This window comes from Scyliorhinus torazame, chromosome 5, assembly GCF_047496885.1.
Source record: "Scyliorhinus torazame isolate Kashiwa2021f chromosome 5, sScyTor2.1, whole genome shotgun sequence".
Lineage (NCBI taxonomy): Eukaryota > Metazoa > Chordata > Chondrichthyes > Carcharhiniformes > Scyliorhinidae > Scyliorhinus > Scyliorhinus torazame.
This window is the reverse complement of record NC_092711.1, coordinates 126,604,825-126,627,909: the sequence shown is the minus strand read 5'-3', so window position 1 is coordinate 126,627,909 and position 23,085 is coordinate 126,604,825. Positions and strand designations below refer to the sequence as shown.

General features: G+C 48.8%; 1 protein-coding gene across 1 annotated transcript in view; it reads left to right on the top strand.

The window, feature by feature from the left end:
- The window catches only part of LOC140421797 (uncharacterized), a 76,002-nt gene that overhangs the window by 26,048 nt on the left and 26,869 nt on the right, over nucleotides 1-23,085 (top strand). Inside the window, exons 2-3 of the mRNA XM_072506689.1 lie at nucleotides 10,863-10,978; nucleotides 13,250-14,127. Coding sequence (XP_072362790.1) covers nucleotides 13,365-14,127 — 763 coding nt within the window. The 5' untranslated portion in view covers nucleotides 10,863-10,978; nucleotides 13,250-13,364. The remainder of the gene's footprint in view (nucleotides 1-10,862; nucleotides 10,979-13,249; nucleotides 14,128-23,085) is intronic.

The following is a 23,085-nucleotide window of genomic DNA, read 5'->3' as shown; positions in this document are numbered from 1 at the left end:
AACTCCCTCTCTTTATCTTTTTCCCTGATCTGTATCTCCCTTTTCTTTTTGTTCTGCTGGGGCTATTCTTTCTTTTCTCCTTTCTTCTCTCTCCTTTTCTTTTTCCTCTCTCTCTCTTTCTCTTTTTTTTTCCTCTCTCTCACTCTAGTATGTATGACGCTTTAATTATTTCTCATGTTCCATTTGTTTAATTTGCAACTGAATTTTTGCTATTTCCAATGAGTCAAATTCTATCTCAGGCAACTTTAAATGCTTCACCACCGCCATAATTACCTCATCTTTTCGCATTTTGTCAGGTAATGTTAACTGCAATGTTCTTGCCAAATCTAACAGTCTGCTTTTCGTTTCTGTCCGTAAAGTACTACGTGTGACATTCTCCAGCCCCAAAAACTTATGAGCCTCTGAAAGAGCCAGTGTTCACAACACTCTCCCACTTAAACTAAAATACCACACCGGAAAAGCAACAATCCTTCACTGTCTTAAAGTTCACAAAAGCCAATCCAATAGGTAGACTTTTATCCCCCCTCGAGCCCCCAATTGTTATGGGCGAGGTGATTTCAGAGCCCCAAAATGTATCATGGAGTTCAACCAAACTCTCCCTTTAATGTATTTGTTGCTTTTCCTGGCACACGGCTTGTTCCCTAGATGTGGAATTACAATTATGGACACGTGGGGTTTTAAACACAAAACAATGTTTATTCCATGAACTCAAAAACTTAACATCTTAAATAAACATTGGATCTCTTAACACCCCTTACTTCAAAGATAACTCAGAAAATATTGCAAGAGTAAATAATTCCTCAAAATGTTCCTTCAAACTTCCAAGAGACTTGACTAACACCTTTAAACAGAATCACATCGGGTTAAAGGCTTTACTATTATGAGTTTAAATCACCCAAATGATCCAGAGATAGTCTTTCATGGCAGAGATCCAGCTCACTGCAAACACAGATACTCCCCAAGCTCTTTTTCTCCAAACTGCAGCTCTCTGGAAACACACAGACACACACAAGCTGCTTTTTAAAACTGCAGCTCTCTGGAAACACACAGACACACACAAGCTCTTTTTCAAACTGAAACTTCAAAATGGCTGATCTGAAGCCCAGCTCCACCCACTCTCTGACATCACTGTTTTCTTAAAGGTACATTGCTTAAACACCCATGTCTTAAAGGTACTCTTGCATGACACTTGGATCCCATGTGTTTTTTAAACACTTTATCAACTTGTCCTCCCACATGTAAACGTTTGTGTCTCTGAACTTCTTTTAGGGTTTGGGAGATATTAACATAACATGGCTGAAATACATTGACATCCAATGTCTGATATAATGTGTGTTATGGGAGAGAGAAGTTTAGTTTGAGTTAGAAACTCAAGCAGGCGCATCACTGCTGACAGGTCACCATGGAAACGCTGATAAGACATTCCTTCACTGCAGACAGGTCACCGTGGAAACGCTGATAAGACATTCCTTCACTGCAGACAGGTCACCGTGGAAACGCTGATAAGACATTCCATTCCACAGAATCGACTCATTGGAAACTCGAATCGGATCGGGGAGAGGACAGAGTTTGTCTGTTATTAACCTCAACATAAACTTAAACCAGAATGAATAATGGAACAGATTTTAAAAAATTTAAAATAAATTTAGAGTACCCAATTATTTTTTTCAAATTAAGGAACAATTTAGCATAGCCAATCCACCTACCCAGCACATCTTTGGGTTGTGGGGGTGAGACTCAGCAAACACGTGGAGAAGATGCAAACTCCACACAGACAGTGACCCAGAGGCATGATCGAACCCGGGACCTCAGTGCCATAAGCAGCAGTGCTAACCACTGTGCCACTGTGCTGCCCTTGGAACAGATTGAATTCTAATGTGTGATGTTTATAGCTACAGTAGTGGAACTATCAGAATTAACAGGCAGGGTAGTTTTGTGAGCATGAGGAAATTACTAAACAAACGTAACTGCTGGGAACCAAGAATGTGTCCTTGTAAACCACAGATTAGAGAAATTCCTGCTGTCTTTTCCTCACTTGCTGCATGAACTGTGTTCCATACTGGGCACCAAACCTCAGGAAAGATATATTGCACTTGGTAACAGTCCAGTACAGATTGACCATGATGAAGTGAGGCTGGTTAGCTGAGTGAATCCCCTCCCACACACGGAGAACATTAACGGTCACTCCTCAGTGTGAACAGGTCGATTAATCTCCAGATCTGATTAAATCTATTCCACAATCCCCAGATTTCCAAAGCTTCTCCCAGCGAGACTACATATTGTTCGAAAGGTCAGGTCATCGGCTAAAACATCATCTATATTCCGAACACGTGAACTGTTTCTCCCCACATTGAACAGGGCTCTTTGCTTCCATGGTTAAAGGCTGACGGTGTTCATGGCCACGGAGGGATTTGACAACATGAATGCAAATTTTATAATCGAGATTTTATTGATCAGAGCCAGTGTAGGTCAGTGAGCACAGGGGTGATGGTGAACAGGACTTGGTGTGAGAAAATACACGGCCAGCAGAGATTTGGATGATCTCACGTTTCCGTGAGGGGCTGGAGAGGAATGTATTGGAATCAAATCTAAAGGTAACAGGGGCATGGATGAGGTTTCAGCAGCAGCTGGGGTGGGGTGAGGTGGGGACAGGTGACATTATGGAGATTGAAATATCTGTTATTAGTCATGGTGTGGATATGGGGTCAGAAACTCATTTTGGCCAGATGGGAGGGGTGGACCCATGGAGGTTTGCGAGGCCGGGGGCCAGGGAATTCTCATTTTTCTCCCATGTCCATAAGGCCTATTCCCGGATTGACTTCTTTGTCATGTGTAGGGCGCTGATTCTGAGGGTGGAAGATACGGAGTACTCGGCGATAGCCATTTCCGATCACGCTCCGCATTGGGTAGACCTCGAGCTGGGGGAGGAGAGGAACCCACGCCTGCTGTGGCGCTTAGAGGTGGGGTTGTTGGCGGACGAGGAGGTGAGCCGGAGGGTCCGAGGGTGCATAGAGAGGTACCTGGAGGCTAACGACCATGGGGAGGTCCAAGTGGGGGTGGTCTGGGAGGCACTGAAGGCGATGGTCAGGGGAGAGCTGATTTCCATTAGGGCCCATAAGGAGAGGAGGGAGAGGCTGGTGGGGGAGATGGTGAGGGTGGACAGGAGGTACGCGGAGGTCCCGGAGGAGGGATTGCTTAGGGAGCTGCGCAGCCTCCAGGCCGAATTCGATCTGTTGACCACCAGGAAGGCTGAGGCGCAGTGAAGGAAGGTGCAGGGGGCGGTATATGAATATGGAGAAAAGGCGAGCTGGATGCTGGCGCACCAGCTTCGGAAGCGAGAGGCAGCTCAGGAGATCGGGGGAGTTAGGGATGGGGGAGGGAGCACGGTGCGAAGTGGGGTGGGTATCAATGGGGTCTTCAGGGAGTTCTACGAGGAACTGTATCTGTCCGAGCCCCCACTGAAGGAGGGAGGGATGGGTCGCTTTCAGGATCGGTTGAGATTCCTGAGAGTGAAGGAGGGGCAGGTGGCGGGGCTGGGGGCATTGGTTGGGTTGGAGGAGTTGGTCAAAGGGATAGGGAACATGCAGGTGGGGAAGGCACCGGGGCCGGATGGGTTCCCGGTCGAATTTTATAAGAAGTATGCGGAACAGCTGGGCCCTCTGTTGGTAAGGACCTTTAACGAAGCAAGGGAAATCAGGGGAGAGTTTATCTCCATCAGGGCTCACAGGGTGAAGAGAGAGGGCAGGGAAAGGGAGAGGTTAGTGGGGGAGATTTTAAGGGTGGACAGGAGATATGCAGAGGCTCCGGATGAGGGACTGCTCAGGGAGAGACGAAGTCTCCAGACGGAGTTCGACCTGTTGACTACAGGGAAGGCAAAGGCACAGTGGAGGAAGGCACAGGGGGCAATATACGAATATTTAAGGCCTTTTATGAGGAACTATAGGTCCCAGCCCGCAGAGGGAAAAAAGGGGATGCGGCGATTCTTGGATCAGTTGAGGTTCCCAAGGGTGGAGGTACAGAAGGTGGCTGGTTTGGGGGCACCAATCGGGGTGGAGGAGCTGGTTAAAGGACTGGGGAGCATGCAGGCAGGGAAGGCCCCGAGGCCGGATGGGTTCCCGGTGTAGTTCTACAGGAAATATGTAGACCTGTTAGCCCCGATGCTGGTAAGGACCTTCAATGAATCAAGGGAGGGGGGGACCCTGCCCCCAACAATGTTGGAGGCGACGATCTCTTTGATCCTGAAGCGGGATGAGCACCCACTGCAATGTGGGTCGTATAGACCGATCTCGCTCCTTAATGTAGACGCTAAGTTGCTGGCAAAAATATTGTCCATGAGGATTGAGGACTGTGTCCCGGGGGTGATTCACGAGGACCAGACAGGATTTGTAAAGGATAGGCAGTTAAATACTAATGTGCGAAGGCTCCTAAATGTGATAATGACGCCATCGGTGGAGGGAGAAGCGGAGATAGTGATAGCCATGGACGCGGAGAAGGCCTTCGATCGGGTAGAGTGGGAGTATCTCTGGGAAGTGTTGAGGAGGTTCGGGGGAGGGTTTATCAGTTGGGTTAAGCTCCTGTATAGAGCCCCGGTGGCGAGTGTGGTCACGAACCGGCGGAGGTCGGAGTATTTCCGGCTGTATCAAGGGACGAGGCAGGGGTGCCCCCTGTCCCCTCTGCTGTTCGCATTAGCAATTGAACCTTTGGCCATGGCGTTAAGGGAGTCGGGGAAATGGAAGGGGGTGGTTCGAGGGGGAGAGGAACATCGAGTGTCGCTGTACGCAGACGACCTGTTGCTGTATGTGACGGATCCAGTGGAGGGGATGGTTGAGGTTATGCAGATCCTACCGGAGGTTGGAGACTTTTTGGGCTATAAGCTCAATATGGGAAAGAGTGAGCTCTTTGTGATCCACCCGGGGGAACAGGGAAGAGGGATAGACGACCTACCATGGAGGAGGGCGGAAAGGAGCTTTCGATACTTGCGGATTCAGGTAGCTAGGAGCTGGGGGGCACAGCACAAACTTAATTTGTCGCAGTTGGTGGAACAGATGGAGGAGGATTTTAAAAGGTGGGACATGTTGCCACTCTCGCTGGCGGGTAGGGTACAGTCGGTTAAAATGGTGGTTCTCCCGAGATTTCTTTTTGTATTCCAATGCCTCCCAATGCTTAGGGAGCGGCGCAGCCTCCAGGCCGAATTCGATCTGTTGACCACCAGGAAGGCCGCGGCGGCGCAGTGGAGGAAGGCGCAGGGGGCGGTATATGAATATGGAGAAAAGGCGAGCCGGATGCTGGCGCACCAGCTTAGGAAGCGAGAGGCAGCTAGGGAGATTGGGGGAGTTAAAGATGGGGGGGGGGGGAGGGAGGGGGGGGGGGTTCAATAAGAGTTCAATAACAATATTTTCTACCTTACAAACAGACCCCCCCCCCCCCCCCCCCCCCGTAACAAAAAACAAAAAACAAGACATGAGCATGGCAAGTCAATAAGATACAAAACTTTGTACAGTGGATTCTTCCCGTACATGTCAACAAAGTTGTTGGTGAAGATTTTAGCCATGAGGATAGAGGACTGTGTGCCGCAGGTCATTCACGAGGACCAACACACCAGGCCGCCCTATCGTTTCAGGCAATGGAACCCTATGTGAGAACCTCTCTGGCTACATCGAGGGCATCTTGAAACCCATCGTACAAGGTACACCCAGCTTCTGTCGCGACACGACGGACTTCCTACAGAAACTCAGCACCCATGGACAAGTTGAACCAGGAACATTCCTCGTCACAATGGACGTCTCGGCACTCTATACCAGCGTCCCCCATGACGACAGCATTGCTGCAACAGCCTCAGTACTCAACACCGACAACTGCCAATCTCCGGACGCAATTCTGCAACTCATCCGCTTCATTCTGGATCACAACGTCTTCACCTTCGACAACAAGTTCTTCATCCAGACGCACGGAACAGCCATGGGGACCAAATTCGCACCCCAATACGCCAACATCTTCATGCACAAGTTTGAACAGGACCTACTCACCGCACAGGACCTTCAACCGACGTTATACACCAGATACATCGATGACATTTTTTTCCTTTGGACCCACGGCGAAGAATCACTGAAACGACTACACAATGACATTAATAAGTTCCATCCAACCATCAGACTCACCATGGACTACTCTCCAAAATCAGTTGCATTCTTGGACACACTCGTCTCCATCAAGGACGGTCACCTCAGCACGTCGCTTTACCGCAAACCCACGGATAACCTCATGATGCTCCACTTCTCCAGCTTCCACCCTAAACACATTAAAGAAGCCATCCCCTATGGACAAGCGCTCCGTATACACAGGATCTGCTCAGACGAGGAGGAGCGTAACAGACATCTACAGACGTTGAAAGATGCCCTCGTACGAACGGGATATGGCACTCGACTCATCGATCGACAGTTCCAACGCGCCACAGCGAAAAACCGGACCGACCTCCTCAGAAGACAAACATGGGACACAACCGACAGAATACCCTTCGTCGTCCAGTACTTCCCCGGAGCGGAGAAACTACGTCATCTTCTTCACAGCCTTCAACACGTCATTGATGACGATGAACACCTTGCCAAGGTCATCCCCACACCCCCACTACTTGCCTTCAAACAACCGCGCAACCTCAAACAAACCATTGTTTGCAGCAAACTACCCAGTCTTCAGAACAGTGACCACGACACCACACAACCCTGCCATGGCAATCTCTGCAAGACGTGCCAGATTATTGACATGGATACCACTATTACACGTGAGAACACCACCCACCAGGTACGCGGTACATACTCGTGCGACTCGGCCAACGTTGTCTACCTCATACGCTGCAGGAAAGGATGTCCCGAAGTGTGGTACATTGGCAAGACCATGCAGACGTTGCGACAACGAATGAACGGACATCGCGCAACAATCACCAGGCAGGAATGTTCCCTTCCAGTCAGGGAACACTTCAGCAGTCAAGGGCATTCAGCCTCTGATCTCCGGGTAAGCGTTCTCCAAGGCGGCCTTCAGGACCCGCGACAACGCAGAATCGCCGAGCAGAAACTTATAGCCAAGTTCTGCACACATGAGTGCGGCCTCAACCGGGACCTGGGATTCATGTCACATTACATTCATCCCCCACCATCTGGCCTGCGAAATCCTACCAACTGTCCTGGCTTGATACAATTCACACCTCTTTAACCTGGGGTTACCCCATCTCTGGATCTGTAAAGATTTAATCACCTGCTAATGGTCGCATTCCTAGCATTATTTGGCATCTTTGAATTTGCCTATATATGTGTTTCTGGAACAGACCTCTTCATTCACCTGAGGAAGGAGCAGCGCTCCGAAAGCTAGTGACATCGAAACAAACCTGTTGGACTTTAACCTGGTGTTGTAAGACCCCGATAAAGATGGTGGGTCCGCATGCGCACTGCTGCTAGTGATCCAAAGGATGCCGAGGGCGCATGCGCAATACTGCCGCGAACCCAATATTGAGACGGCGCATGCGCACGTCTGCCAGAGCCAAGTAAAGATGGCGTTTGCTTAATCTTGTCTGTAACAAAGCTGCAGCTCCCGCTCAGATCCCCAGGTACCGGTAGGTTATTTTTCCGGAATTTTGGTCTACATAACATGTAGACGAAGCGTGCCTAACGACCCTCCTGTCCTGATTCATCTCTCTCTCCGTCCCGCCATTCCCACCTTCACGGATTGTGGATCCGAGATAGAACCTTTTTCTGCGTCGCCATTAATCACACTGCGCATGCTTCACTCAGCCCAGTCCCGCCTCCTCATTCACGCTGATTGGTTGGAGGACCAGTCGCTCACAACCGGTCCTCCGGATCTGTCCACTCTTCGCCTATTGGTTCGGTGCTGCCGTCAATCACTCCGTGCATTGTGATGTGTCAGGTGCGACGTCTGTTGGGGGGCGGGGTTTACAAACCCCAGTGGAGCCCCAGAGCCGAACAATGAACATTCTCCACTCTCACTGTCCGCTGCTTCCGGCTTCTCTCCACAAACAACGTCACAGAGACCAGAAGGGAGACACTGACCCATTGACAATGTCGCTGCATTAGAGGAAAAGACTAATGGTATTTTTCCTGTTCAAAAAGGCAGAAAGTAGGAAACTAGTTAGTTTAAAGCCTGTTGTTGGGAAACTGTTGGAATCCATTATTGAGGAAGTAGTAACTGGACATTTGGAAAGTCAAACCGCAATCCATCAGTCAGCGTGGTTTGGTGAAGTGTTTGACTCGTTGGAGTTCTTGGAAGATGTGACAGGCCAGGTGGATAATGGGGGTCCTGTAGATGTATTTGGACTTCCAGAATACAGTTGATAAGGTGTCACACAAAAGGTAATAAACAAAGTAAGATCCCATGGGGTTTAGAGGTAATATATTAGCTTGGATGGAGGATTGGCTAACCAACAGACAGCAGAGAGTGGCGTTAGATTATATTAGATTTATTGTACGAAGTCTGACAACACCAGGTTAAAATCCAACAGGTTTGTTTCAATGTCACTAGCTTTCGGAGCGCTGCTCCTTCCTCAGCTCCTTCATTCACCTGAGGAAGGAGCTGCGCTCCGAAAGCTAGTGACATCGAAACAAACCTGTTGGACTTTAACCTGGTGTTGTCAGACTTCGTACAATAAATCTAATATAATCTAACCCCACTCTCTGCTGTCTGTTGGTTGGCCAATCCTCCATCCAAGCTAATATATTACCTCTAAACCCCATGGGATCTTACTTTGTTTATTACCTTTTGTGTGACACCTTATCAACTGTATTCTGTATACCAGACTTCGTACTGTGCTCACCCCAGTCCAATGCCGGCATCTCCACATCATTAGATTTATTGACACATATCTTGAGGAAAAACATTTTTACCCAGAGGGTGGTGAGAGTCTGGAATGCACTGCTGAGGAGGATGGTAGAGACGACTTGCCTCACATCCTCTTAAAAGTACCTGGATGAAGACTAGCACATCATAACATTCAAGGCTACAGGCCAAGTGCTGGCAAATGGGATTAGGTAGGTGGGTCAGGTTTTGATGTGTTGGTGCAAACTCGATGGATCAAAGTGCCTCTTCTGCACTTTTGATGATAATACAAAGTTCGGTGGCATCGTAGACAGCATTGATGACAGCATAAAACTGTAAGAAGATAATGATAATATTAATAATAATCGCTTATTGTCACAAGCAGGCTTCAATGAAGTTACTTTGAAAAGCCCCTAGTCACCACATTCTGGCAGCTGTTCGGGGAGGCCGCTGCAGGAATTGAACCTGTGCTGCTGGCATTGTTCTGCATTACAAGCCAGCTATTTAGCCCACTGTGCTAAACCAGCCCCTATTGACAGATAAGGTGAATGGCCAAGATTGTGGCAATGTAAACAAGTGTGAGGTTATCTATTTTGAACCAAAAAAGGTTAGAGCTGAGTACTTTCTAAATGGAAAGAGGTTAAGTACAGTGGGTGTCCAAAGAGACTTGGCGTTCATGGATAGAATCTACAGCACGGAAACAGGCCCTTTGGCCCAAACTGGTCCATGCCAACCAAAAGGTCCATCTAAGCTAACCCAATATCCCTCTGAACCTTTCCTATCCATGTATCTGTCCAAATGCCTTTTCAATGTTGCCAATGTCTCTGCCTCAACCACTTCCTCCGGCAGCTCATTCCACATCCGTACCACCCTCTGTGTAAAACCGTTGCTCCTTAGGTTCCCATTAATTCTTTCCCCTCTGAACTTAAACCAAAGTCTTTTAGTTCTCGATTCCCCAACCCTGAGAAAAAGACTGAGAGCATTCACCCTATCCATGCCTCTCATGATCTTATACACCTCTAGAAGATCACCCCTCAGTGTCCTACGCTCCAAAGAAAAAGGTCCTGGCCTGTCCAATCTCTCCCTATAACTCAGTCCCTTGAGTCCTGGCACCATCTTTGTAAATCTCTTCTGCACTCTCTCCAATTTAATAACATCTTTCCTATAGCAAAGCAACCAAAACTGAACACAATACTCCAGGTGCGACCTCACCAACGTCCTGGACAACTGCAACATAACTTCCCAACTTCTATACTCAATGCCCTGACTTATGAAGGCCAAAAGTCCTCTTCACTGCCCTATCTACCTGTGACTCCACCTTTAGAGATCCGTGTATCTGAACTCCAAGGTCCCTCTGTTCCATGATACACCCCAAGGCCTGACCATTCACTGTGAAAGTCCTACCTTGATTTGACTTTCCGAAATGCAACTCCTTACACTTACTGTATTGAACTCCATTTGCCATTTCTTGGCCCACTTCCCCAGTTGATCAAGAAATAGCTGCAATTTTGACAACCTTCCTCACTGTCTACAATACCAGTAGTCATCTGCAAACTTACTGATCATGCCTTGTACATTCTCATCCAAATCGTTGATATAGATAACATTCAGCAATCTCCTAGTTACTAATCTCCTAGATACTCCCCGACTTAGTTAATTACTCTGATGTCACGTTTCGGTTTTTGCCCCCAGTCCAGATATCCAACAGGTAAGTTATTTATATTTACTGTTCCGAAGCTCCTCCTCCCAGGATTCGCACCAACTCCGCTCCCTGCGTTGGTGAGATTCACATCTGGGTGTCTGGAAAATCGTTCGGACAGTAACTGGTCCCAAGGTCACGAAGGTAATGAGTGCTTTTGCTTCCCAATTGGCCGAGGAAGGCAGTGTGTCACAAGGATGGATGTGTTGACCGATTAATGGCTGGAGGATGGGGGCAGGTCATGTGATCAAACCTCCAGGAATACATTTAATCAAAGTTGGTGAGGAGAGAATGTTGTGAATTTCTATCCTAGACTGACAGTGAGGTTTCTGTAAATTTACAGGATACTGGAAGTGGAGGTTGAACAGACGGGAAACGCAAACCAAACGTCACATCGCGATCTGACAGAGTCACTTGATTCACCAGAACCTGAATATCAGCAGCCTCTGAGTGTGGAAGGTAAAAGGTTTGTCTGTTCTGTCTGTGAGGGAAGATTTCAGGTCTCAGTGTGACTGGAAAAGCCCCGAGATTCACAAACCCTGGTTAGGCCAAACCTGGAGAACTGTGTTCAGTTCTGGGCAACAAACCTGAGGAAGGATAGAATGGCCTCAGAGGGAGTGTAGCACAGATTTACCTGAGTGATATCTGAACACCCCGGGGTTCAATTACAAAACTAGATTACACAAAGGAGTCAGAGACATGATGACACAGAGAAGGGCATTCGGCCCATTGAGTCCATGCTAGCTCTCTGGAGCAATCCAGTCAGTCCCATTCTCCTGCTCCCTGTATCCTCGCAGGTTTATTTCCCTCAGATGTCTATCCGATTTCCTTTTGAAATCAAATCATTCATTGTGTCTATTTTCAAACTCCCTCATAGGCAGCAAGTTTCAGGTCATTGCCGCTCGCTGTGTAAAAACATATATCTCATATCACCTCATATCTCCTGTACCTTTTACATACAAACTAGGAACAGGCCACTCGGCCCCTCGAGTCTGCTCAGCATTGAATAAGATTGCGGCTGATCTCATTCTAACCTTAACTCCACATTCCTGCCTACCCCTGATGACCTTTCACCCCCTTGCCCATCAAGAATCTATCCAGCTCTGCGTTAAAAATATTCAAGGACTCTGCTTCCACTGCCTTTTAAGGACGTGAGTTCCAAAGTCTTACAACCCTCAAGAGAATAAAAAAATCCACATCTCCATCTGAAATGGGTGACCCCTTATTTTGCACAGTGACACCCTCGTTCTCAATTTTCCCACAAGAGGAAACATCCTCTCCACATCCACCCTGTCAAGACCCCTCAGGATCTTATATAGTTCAATCTAGGTTTTACCCAAAACTTTAAATCTGTGTCCCGGCTGCTTGTACGATCAGTTAATGGAAACAGAGTTTCTTTGTCCACCCGATGGAAATCTGGCATAATCTTGTGTACCTGAATCAAATCTCCCCTCAACCTCCTTTGCTGGAACCATTCTGGTAAATCTCCTCTGCACCTTCTCCAAGAACCTTCACATCCTTCCTGAAGAGTGGTGACCAGAGCTTCATAAAGATTCATTGAATTCCTACAGTGCAGAATCATAGAACGTACAGTGAAGCGGGAGGCCATTTGGCCCATCGAGTCTGCACCGGCCCTTGGAAAGAGCACCCTACTTAGGTTTAAGACCATGCCTCCACCTTGTCCCCTTAACCCAGTAACCCTAACTAACCTTTGGACCCTAAGAGCAATTTAGCATGGCCAACCCATCGAACCTGCACATCTTTGGACTGTGGGAGGAAACCCACGCAGACACGGGGAGAAAATGCAAACTCCACAGAGGCAGTCACCTGAGACTGGAATTATACATAGAACATACAGTGCAGAAGGAGGCCATTCGGCCCATCGAGTCTGCATCGATCCACTTAAGCCCTCACTTCTACCCCATCCCCATAACTCAATAACCCCTCCTAACCTTTTTGGTCACTTAGGGCAATTTATCATGGCCAATCCACCAAACCTGCACGTCTTTGGACTGTGGGAGGAAACCGGAGGAAACCCACGCACACACGGGGAGGATGTGCACACTCCGCACAGACAGTAACCCAGCATGGAATGGAAACTGGGACCCTGGCGCTGTGAAGCCACAGTGCTATCCACTTGTGCTGCCCATTGAATTGAACCCGGGACCCTGGAGCTGTAAGGCAGCAGTGCTAACCACTGTGCCGCCCCATAGCTCCACCTAACCTGCACATCCCTGGACACGAAGGGGCAATTTATCAAGGCCAATCCACATAATTTGTCCTTCTTTAGACTGTGGGAGGAAACCTGAGCACCGGGTGGAAACCCACGCAGACACGGGGAGAAAGTGCAAACTCCACACAGACAGTCACCAAGGCCGGAATTGAACCCGGGTCCCTGGCACTGTGAGACAACATGTGCTAATCACCGTGCCACCGGAAGCCTAGCTACCCTGTTTCGGTATCAGTATTTCTAATTATGAAGCTTAAGATCGAATTTGCTTTGCCAACTACTCTCTTCATATGTCTTGTAGAGATACAAAATCCCTCTTCACCTCTTTCTCTCTCCTCCCAAAGAGGCCAGTTGGGTTTTTATGACAATCCAGCAGTTTTCATGGTCACTTTTTCCCAGTGCCGGCCCCACAAATGACCAGATTCATTCAGCTCAATTTCACAACCTGCCTTTGTGTTTTATGGGTTCTCTCTCACTCCCTATTTTCTGTTTTCAATCAGTTTCACAGGGTGTTCGAAGGGGAGGCTTCAAAGTCCAGAAACTCAAACCAAGCATCACATCCGGATCTGACAGAGTCCTCAATTTATCATTGCTGAATATCATCGGATTTTGAACATGGAAGGAAAAAGCATCGTTCACAGTGGGGAGAATCCGGACACGAGTTGTGTGTGTGGACGAGGATTCACTCGATCATCAGCCCTCACAAGCCACAAATGCAGTCACACTGAGGAGAAACCGTGGAAATGTGCGGACTGTGGGAAAGGATTCACTTACCCATCCAAGCTGGAAATTCATCGACGCAGTCACACTGGGGAGAGGCCATTCACCTGCTCCAAGTGTGGGAAGGGATTCACTCAGTCATCGGTCCTGCGGAAACACCTGCGAGTTCACACTGGGGAGAGGCCATTAAGCTGCTCCAAGTGTGGGAAGGGATTCAGTGATTCATGTGCCTTGCAGAAGCACCAGCAAGTTCACACTGGAGAGAGATCGTTTACTTGCTCCGAGTGTGGGAAAGGATTCACTCGCTCATCCGATCTGCTGAGACACCAACGAGTTCACACTGATGAGAGACCGTTTCAATGTCCTGACTGCGGGAAGTGCTATAAACGTTCTGGGGATCTGATGTGCCATCACCGTGTTCACACTGACAAGAGACCGTTTAGGTGCTCTCACTGCGGGACTGGGTTCAGACACTCATCTCAGCTCACTGTACATCAGCGAATTCACACTGGGGAGAGGCCATTCGCCTGCTCCAAGTGTGGGAAGGGATTCACTCAGTCATCCCACCTCCAGCGGCACCAGCGAATTCACACTGGGGAGAGACCGTTCACCTGCTCACAGTGTGGGGAGGGATTCACTCAGTCATCCAACCTGCTGAGTCACCAGCGAGTTCATACTGGAGAGAGACCGTTCACCTGCTCCGAATGTGGGAAGAGATTCACCGCTTCAATCTCCCTGCTGAGACACCAACGAGGCCACAAGTAACCACAGTGATTGGATTTTGCTGTTCCTCACATTCAGGACTGAACCATGTTCATTTGGGTCTCATTCTGCTAATAACAAACTCCAGGCCATTTACAGGGGCTAATATTCTGGATAAAAGTCAAATAAATAAGATTTGTGTTAAATACGCAGAGTGCTGAAACTTTTTAATATCTCTGACACAAGTTAGTTCCTTTTGAAGTACTCTCGCTCTCCCCTGTCTCTTCCATCCTCACCTCCAACAAGACGTGTGAGGAGCTTGTGGAGCTTCTTTGTAACTGAGATTGAGTAAATCCGATCAGCTGCCTCTGCTGCTTCCCTCCCTTCCACGAGCCCACCGGACCAAACTGTCTCTAAATTTTATCCTTTCCTGAGCCCTGAACCCACATCTTTCTCTAGTTTCTCTCCCATCTCCCCTCATGATGGGAGAGCTCATCTTGTCCATGAGACCCAGCTCCTGCTCCATCGACCCTATTCCCTATGAGGTACTGATCAGACAACTACCCTGTGTCCATGGTGTAGCCAACTGGGTTGGCCACTTCCCAACTTAAAATGGAGATCCACAAAGGCTGCAGGGAAATTCTGCCAACACAGGCAAAAACTAGCAGGTGCAAAGTTTCCTGTGTATTAGACTTTGCAGAAGCCCAGACAGCACCGAAACCAGCAGCCACCTGCATACTAATGAGCGATCCCGGGTACAATTGAAACATTTAAGGTGAATAAGGCCAAGCTAGACTCCTCGGCGCCAGCAGGAGCCAAGACAAAGGAAGGTCAACGGACACTGAGGGACCGCCCAGCGATCAGAGAACAGCTCCAGTATTGGAGAAATCGATCCAAGTGATCGGAGCGAAGTCCAATCACTTGGAACCAGGTATGGGGTCCGCCCCGAACGGCAGGAAGCCCCTGGGGACTATAAAGTAGCGTCCCCAAGTTCAAATCGGTCTTCTTGGCAAGGTCACTCAGGAGCGAACCAACCCTGGACAGTGAACTGTCTAAGCTGCCACAACAACCAAGTAAGTCTCCAGTCAACGCACGCTACGAGATAGGCGCTCCTAGCTACCAGTCCATACCAGCTTTTGAATCCTACAGACTCGGGACCGAACGAAAGGCCATTTGTTCCCCTGACCTGGTGGGCCAGTTCCGAAGCTAAGTCTAGGCCTTAGATACCTGGCGACTCTAGAGCAAAGGTTATAAAACAGAGCAAATTGAACCAACCAAAAGTTAGCAACAATGGATATTGTCAACATTTATCTATCTTCAGGTACTGTCCCTCTGTCCTTCAAATCTGCCATCATCTCCTCCTCAATAAAACAAAGCCGTGACCCTGCCATCCTTACAAATTACTGCTCCATCTTCAACCTCCCTCTCCTCTCCAAACTCTTTGAACATGTTGTCACCTCCCAAACTCTTGCCCATCTTTCCCAGAACTCCCCCTTTTTTTTTTAATCCCTTCAATCGGGTCTCTGCCCTGTCACAGTGAAATACAAGAGACAAACAGAATCTCATCCAGAGAGACAGACAGATGATCCGGGAGTTTGGATCCAACATGTATATAGAACATTGAGAACATAGAAAAATACAGCACAGAACAGGCCCTTCGGCTCACTATGTTGTGCCGAACTTTTGTCCTAGATTAAGAACAAATTAATCTGCACCCCATCATTCTACCGTAATCCATGTACCTATCCAATAGCCGCTTGAAGGTTCCTAATGTTTCCGACTCAACTACTTCCACAGGCAGTGCATTCCATGCCCCCACTACTCTCTGGGTAAAGAACCTACCTCTGACATCCCCCCTATATTCTTCACAACTCTATCCACTTGAGTGGCAACTTTCAAAGATCTATGAACATAGACCCCAAGATCGCTCTGCTCCTCCACATTGCCAAGAACCCGACCGGTAACCCTATATTCCTCATTCATATTTGTCCTTCCAAAATGGACAACCTCACACTTTTCAGGGTTAAACTCCATCTGCCACTTCTCAGCCCAGCTCTGCATCCTATGTCTCTTTGCAGCCGACAACAGCCCTCCTTACTATCCACAACTCCACCAATCTTCGTATTATCTGCAAATTTACTGACCCACCCACCAACTCCCTCATCCAAGTCATTAATGGAAATCACAAACGGCAGAGGACCCAGAACTGATCCCTGCAGTACACCACAGGTAACTGGGATCCAGGCTGAATATTTGCCATCCACCACCACTCTCTGACTTCTATCGGTTAGCCAGTTCGTTATCCAACTGGCCAAATTTACCACTACCTCATGCCTCCTTACTTTCTGCATAAGCCTACCATGGGGAACCTTATCAAATGCCTTACGAAAATCCATGTACACTACATCCACCGCTTTACCTTCATCCACATGCTTGGTCACCTCCTCAAAGAATTCAATAAGTCTTGTGAGGCAAGACCTACCCCTCACAAATTCCTGCTGACTATCCCTAATCAAGCAGTGTCTTTCCAGATGCTCAGAAATCCTATACCTCAGTACCCTTTCCATTACTTTGCCTACCACCGAAGTAAGACTAACTGGCCTGTAATTCCCAGGATTATCCCTATTCCCTTTTTTGAACAGGGGCATGACATTCGCCACTCTCCAATCCCCTGGTACCATCTCTGTTGACAGTGAGGACGAAAAGATCATTGCCAACGGCTCTGCAGTTTCATCTCTTGCTTCCCATAGAATCCTTGGATATATCCCGTCAGGCCCGGGGGACTTGTCTATCCTCAAGTTTTTCAAAATGCCCAACACATCTTCCTTCCTCACAAGTATCTCCTCGAGCTTACCAGTCTGTTTCACACTATCCTCTCCAACAATATGGCCCCTCTCATTTGTAAATACAGGAGAAAAGTACTCGTTCAAGACCTCTCCTATCTCTTCAGACTCAATACACAATCTCCCGCTACTGTCCTTGATCGGACCTACCCTCGCTCTAGTCATTCTCATATTTCTCACATATGTGTAAAAGGCCTTGGGGTTTTCCTTGATTCTACCCGCCAAAGATTTTTCATGCCCTCTCTGAGTTCTCCTAATCCCTTCAGTTCCCGCCTGGCTATCTTGTATCCCTCCAGCGCCCTGTCTGAACCTTGTTTCCTCAGCCTTACATAAGTCTCCTTCGCTCTCCTAGAAAGCCACCGCCGGAAGAACCCCAGCAAGGACCCTCTCACGGCAAACTTTATTCGCTCCAGGCTGAGAAACCCAGCCGGGGCATTGAGTATAAGAATTGGCAAGTCATGTTGCAGCTGTATAGAACCTTAGTTAGGCCACACTTGGAGTATAGTGTTCAATTCTGGTCGCCACACTACCAGAAGGATGTGGAGGCTTTAGAGGGGGTGCAGACGAGGTTTACCAGGATGTTGCCTGGTATGGAGGGCATTAGCTATGAGGAGCGGTTGAATAAACTCGGTTTATTCTCACTGGAACTACGGAGGTTGAGGGGTGACCTGATAGAGGTCTACAAAATTATGAGGGGAATAGACAGAGTGGATAGTCAGAGGCTTTTCCCCAGGGTAGAGGGGTCAATTACTAGGGGGCATAGGTTTAAGGTGCGAGGGGTACATTAGAGTAGATGTACGAGGCAAGTTTTTTTACACCGAGGGTAGAGGGTGCCTGGAACTCGCTGCTGGAGGAGGTGGTGGAAGCAGGGACGATAGTGACGTTTAAGGGGCATCTTGACAAATACAGGAATTGGATGGGAATAGAGGGATACGGACCCAGGAAGTGTAGAAGATTGTAGTTTCGACGGGCAGCATAGTCAGCACGGGCTTGGAGGGCCGAAGGGCCTGTTCCTGTGCTGTACATTTCTTTGTTCTTTGTTGTTGTTGTCACTGACCCAGGTCTTCACACTCGGGGGTTTCACGTCTCTCCACATTAACAAGATCCGTCTCCGGGCTACCAGGGAGGTTAAGGCCAAAACCTCGGCCTCTTTCGCTTCCTGCACTCCCGGATCCTATGACACCAACAGATCGCTATTTCTGGACTTGGCTTCACCCGCGTGTCCAAAATCCTGGACATAGCCCTTGCAAAGCCCTGCCAGAATTCTTTAAGCACCGGGCATGCCCAGAAATATGGACATGGTTCGCTGGGCTCCCTGAACATCTCGCACAGCTGTCCTCCACCCCAAAGAACTTGCTCATTCTCGCCGTCATGTGTGCCCGGTGTACCACCTTAAACTGAATTAAGCTGAGCCTGTCACATGATGAGGTATTTACCCTGCCGAGGGCATCAGCCCACAGGCCCTCATCCAGCTCCTCACCCAGCTCCTCCCACTTGCCCTTCAGTTCCTCCACTGGGGCTTCCTCTGCCTCCTGCAGTTCTTGGTAGATGTCCGACATCTTCCCTTCTCCTACCCAGATGCCAGACACCATCCTGTCCTGTGTCCTGCGAGGGGGTAGCAACGGAAATATCCCCACCTGTTTTTTGAGAAAGTTGCGAACTTGGAGGTATCTGAAGGCGTTTACAGGGGGTAGGCTGAATTTCCCCTCCAGCGCCTTCAAGCTAGGGAAAGTCCCGTCTATGAACAGGTCTCCCAGCCTTCTAATGCCTGCCCTGTGCCAGCTTTGAAACCCCCCGTCTATCTTGCCCGGAACAAATCGATGATTGTTCCGTATCGGGGTCCAAACTGAGGCCCCCTCCTCCTTCCTGTGCCTTCTCCACTGACTCCAGACCCTCAGTGCCGCCATCACCACCGGGCTTGTGGTGTATCGTGCCAGCAAGAACGGCAGCAGTGCCGTTACTAGTGCCCCTAGGCTGGTGCCTTTGCATGACGCCGCCCCCACGCCGACCCCTCCTCCATTACCCATTTCCTGATCATGGCCACATTAGTCGCCCAGTAGTAGCTACAGAAGTTCGGAAGCACCAACCCCCCCTCCCGCCCTCCCCCCGACTGCGCTCCAAAAACTGTCTTTTAACTCGCGGGGTCTTGTTTGCCCACACAAATTCCGTGATAATCCTGTTCACCTGCTTGAAGAAGGATTTGGGGATGAAGATGGGAAGGCACTGGAAAACGAACAGGAATCTGGGGAGGTCCGTCATTTTCATGGTCTGCACCCTTCCCACCAGGGAAAGCGGGAGCATATCCCACCTTTTAAAGTCTCCCTCCATCTGCTCGACAAGCCGAGATAGATTGAGCCTGTGTAGGGCATCCCAGTTCCTAGCCACCTGTATACCTAGGTAACGAAAGCTCCTCTCCACCATCTTGAGCGGGAGCTCCCCCAGTCTCTCCTCCTGACCCCTAGCGTGGATTACAAACAGCTCACTTTTCCCCACGATCAACTTGTACCCCGAGAAGCTCCCAAAGTCTCTTAGGATCCGCATGACCTCCTCCATCCCCTCCTAGCGGGTCCGAAATATACAATAGCAGGTCGTATGCGTAGAGCGAAACCCGGTGCTCCTCCCCCTCCCGGACCAGCCCCCTCCAGTTCCTTTAAGTCCTCAGCACTATGGCCAACGGCTCAATTGCCAGGGCAAATGAGTAGCGGGGATAGAGGGCACCCCTGCCTCGTCCCTCGGTGCAGCCTAAAATACTCCGACCTCAGCCGGCTCGTGGATACACTTGCTACGGGGGCCTGATACAGTAGCTTGACCCACCCTATGAATCCCTCACCGAATCCAAACCTACCTAATGCTTCCCACAGGTACTCCCATTCCACCCGGTTAAAGGCTTTCTCTGCATCCATTGCAACAACTACCTCTGCGTCCCCTCCTTCTGAGGGCATCGTGATAATGTTTAGGAGCCTCCTCACATTTGTGTTCAATTGCCTGCCCTTGACAAAACCCGTCTGATCCTCATCAATCACTCCTGGGACACAGTCCTCCATTCTAGTAGCCAAAATTTTAGCCATCAGTTTGGCATCCACGTTCAGGAGCGATATCGGCCTGTAGGACCCACATGGAAGCGGATCCTTCTCCCTCTTGAGGATGAGCGAGATCAGTGCCTGCGACATCGTCGGTGGGAGGGTTCCTCTCTCCTTTCCCTTGTTAAAGGTTCTCAGCAGGAGTGGGCTCAGCAGCTTCGAGAATTTCTTGTAGAATTCTACAGGGAAGCCATCCGGACCCGGGGCCTTGCTGGACTGCATACTTTCTAGGCCCTGAACTATCTCCTCCAACTCAATCGGGGGCCCCAGTCCCTCCACCAGATCTTCGTCCACCCTTGGGAACCTCAATTGGTCCATAAATTGCTTCACTTGGAGTATAGTGTTCAACTTGGAGTATAGTGTTCAATTCTGGTCGCCACACTACCAGAAGGATGTGGAGGCTTTAGAGAGGGTGCAGAAGAGATTTACCAGAATGTTGCCTGGTATGGAGGGCATAAGCTATGAGGAGCGATTGAATAAACTCGGTTTGTTCTCACTGGAACGAAGGAGGTTGAGGGGCGACCTGATAGAGGTATACAAAATTATGAGGGGCATAGACAGAGTGGATAGTCAGAGGCTTTTCCCCAGGGTAGAGGGGTCAATTACTAGGGGGCATAGGTTTAAGGTGAGAGGGGCAAAGTTTAGAGTAGATGTACGAGGCAAGTTTTTTACGCAGAGGGTAGTGGGTGCCTGGAACTCACTACCGGAGGAGGTAGTGGAGGCAGGGACGATAGGGACATTTAAGGGGCATCTTGACAAATATATGAATAGGATGGGAATAGAAGGATACGGACCCAGGAAGTGTAGAAGATTGTAGTTTAGTCGGGCAGTATGGTCGGCACGGGCTTGGAGGGCCGAAGGGCCTGTTCCTGTGCTGTACATTTCTTTGTTCTTTGTTCTTTGTTCATCCATTCCCCTCCACCGGAGTTTCTGACTCGTACAGTTTACAATAAAACTCCTTGAAGACTTTGTTGATTTTCTCTGGGCCCAAGACCGTGTTACCTGCCTTATCCCTAACTCCCCCAATCTCCCTGGCCGCCTCTCTCCTGCGAAGTTGGTGCGCCAGCAACCGACTCACTTTCTCCCCATACTCATAGACTTTCACCTTCCTCAGCGGTGCCGCCACCTTCCCAGTGGTCAGCAGATCAAACTCCGCCTGCAGTCTCCGGCGCTCCTTCAGCAGCTCCCCCTCGGGGGTCTCCGAGTACTTCCTGGGTCTACTCTGAGTATCTCTCCCACCAGCCTCCCCCTCTCTATGGGACCTAATAGAAATTAACTCCCCTCTAATAACTGCCTTCATAGCCTCCCAGACCCAGCGGAAAGAGCCCCAACAGTGACCGCTGGTTTGAACCCAGGACCAGCTTCTTATTCGGGTTTGGAGCCTGATGGGGTGTATTTGCAGCTTTCCTTTCCGACCCACCCACCGGCTCCATTCCACCCGCTCACACGGCAGCTTCTCACGGCTGAGAATTTCCACATGGCGGCCTGAGGTCAGGTTCATATTCACACTGCGCATGCTCCAGATCACACGCCCGGGTGATTGACGGAAACTCTGGACCAATAGAATGAGGGGTGGGGCTGGAGGACCAAGTGCGAGCGGCTGACCCTGCAGCCAATGGGAGTGAATGAGAGGCGGGATTGGAGGACCGAGCGGGAGCGGCAGGTTCTGCAGCCAATGGGAGTGAATCAGGGGCGGAACTGGAGGACCCAGCGGGAGCCCCACTTGTGTTTGTCCAGCTTTTCCCACATGGGACTGGATGTGCTCTCCACGGGACCAGGATGCCGTACCATGCCTTTATTTTATCTGACTATTAAGTAAAACAGGATAAATTTCATTTCAAAATAAATAACGGTTTATCAGCTTTTTACCATTGTGCTGAAGTCACCTTGTTTTATGGAGTTAACTGAAATGCTTTTCATTATTATTAGTATTATCCAAACACCTCAGAACTTAATTTACTGAAAAAAATGTGATTTCTTAACTGTTGCAATCCTTTGTTTGTTAGTGTTATCTTTATCCCCTATATTTGATTAAATGAACACTGTATGTAACTATATGTCTTTAGTTTTACATTGGTTGATTAATATATTTTTACCTCATGGTTGATTAATGTAGTGACCAGAACTGTACTCAGCACTCTAGCTGTGCTCGATGTTTTATCAAGTTCAAACATAATCTCCCTGTTCTTTCATTCTGGGCCTCAGACAAGAAAGAAAAGTGTCCCAAATGCCTTCTTGACCACCTGATCTACCTGTCCAGCCACCTTCAGGAAATGTGGTTTTTGAATCCAAGGTCACTGTTCCTGTATAATTCTCAGCATCATCCCATTTATTCTTCATTCTCTTCTCTTGTTTACCCTCTAAACTCTTGATGTCATACTGCTCCAGATTGAATTCCGTTTGCCATTTTTCTGTCCATCTGACCCATAAGACATGGGAGCAGAATTAGGCCACTCGGCCCATCGCGTCTGCTCCGCCATTCAATCATGGCTGATATTTTTCTCATCCCGTTCTCCTGGCTTCTCCCCATAACTCCTGATCCCCTTATTAATCAAGAACCTATCTATCTCTCTATTAAATAAACTCAATGATTTGACGTCAACAGGTTTCTGCAGCAAATAGTTCCACAGATTCACCACCCTCTGGCTGAAGACCCAGTCCAATGATATCTTCCTGCTGTCCACGTCTTTATTCTGCACTGTCAAACACACAAATAACTTGTACCATCCACCAACTTCTTAATTATGGCCTATATTTCACTCTAAATCATTGATATATACACCACAAAACTGTGGAACCCCACACAAAACAGACGTCCAAACATAATTCAGTCCTGCATGTGATTAACGGTAGCAATAACAGCAGAATCCAAACCCTGATACTGCCTGTGAACTTACTGTCTGAGCAGGTTGTTTGACTGAGCAGGTTGTTTGACTGAGCAAATGCCTTCCCACATGCGGGGCAGTTGAATGGCCTCTCCCCAGTGTGAAC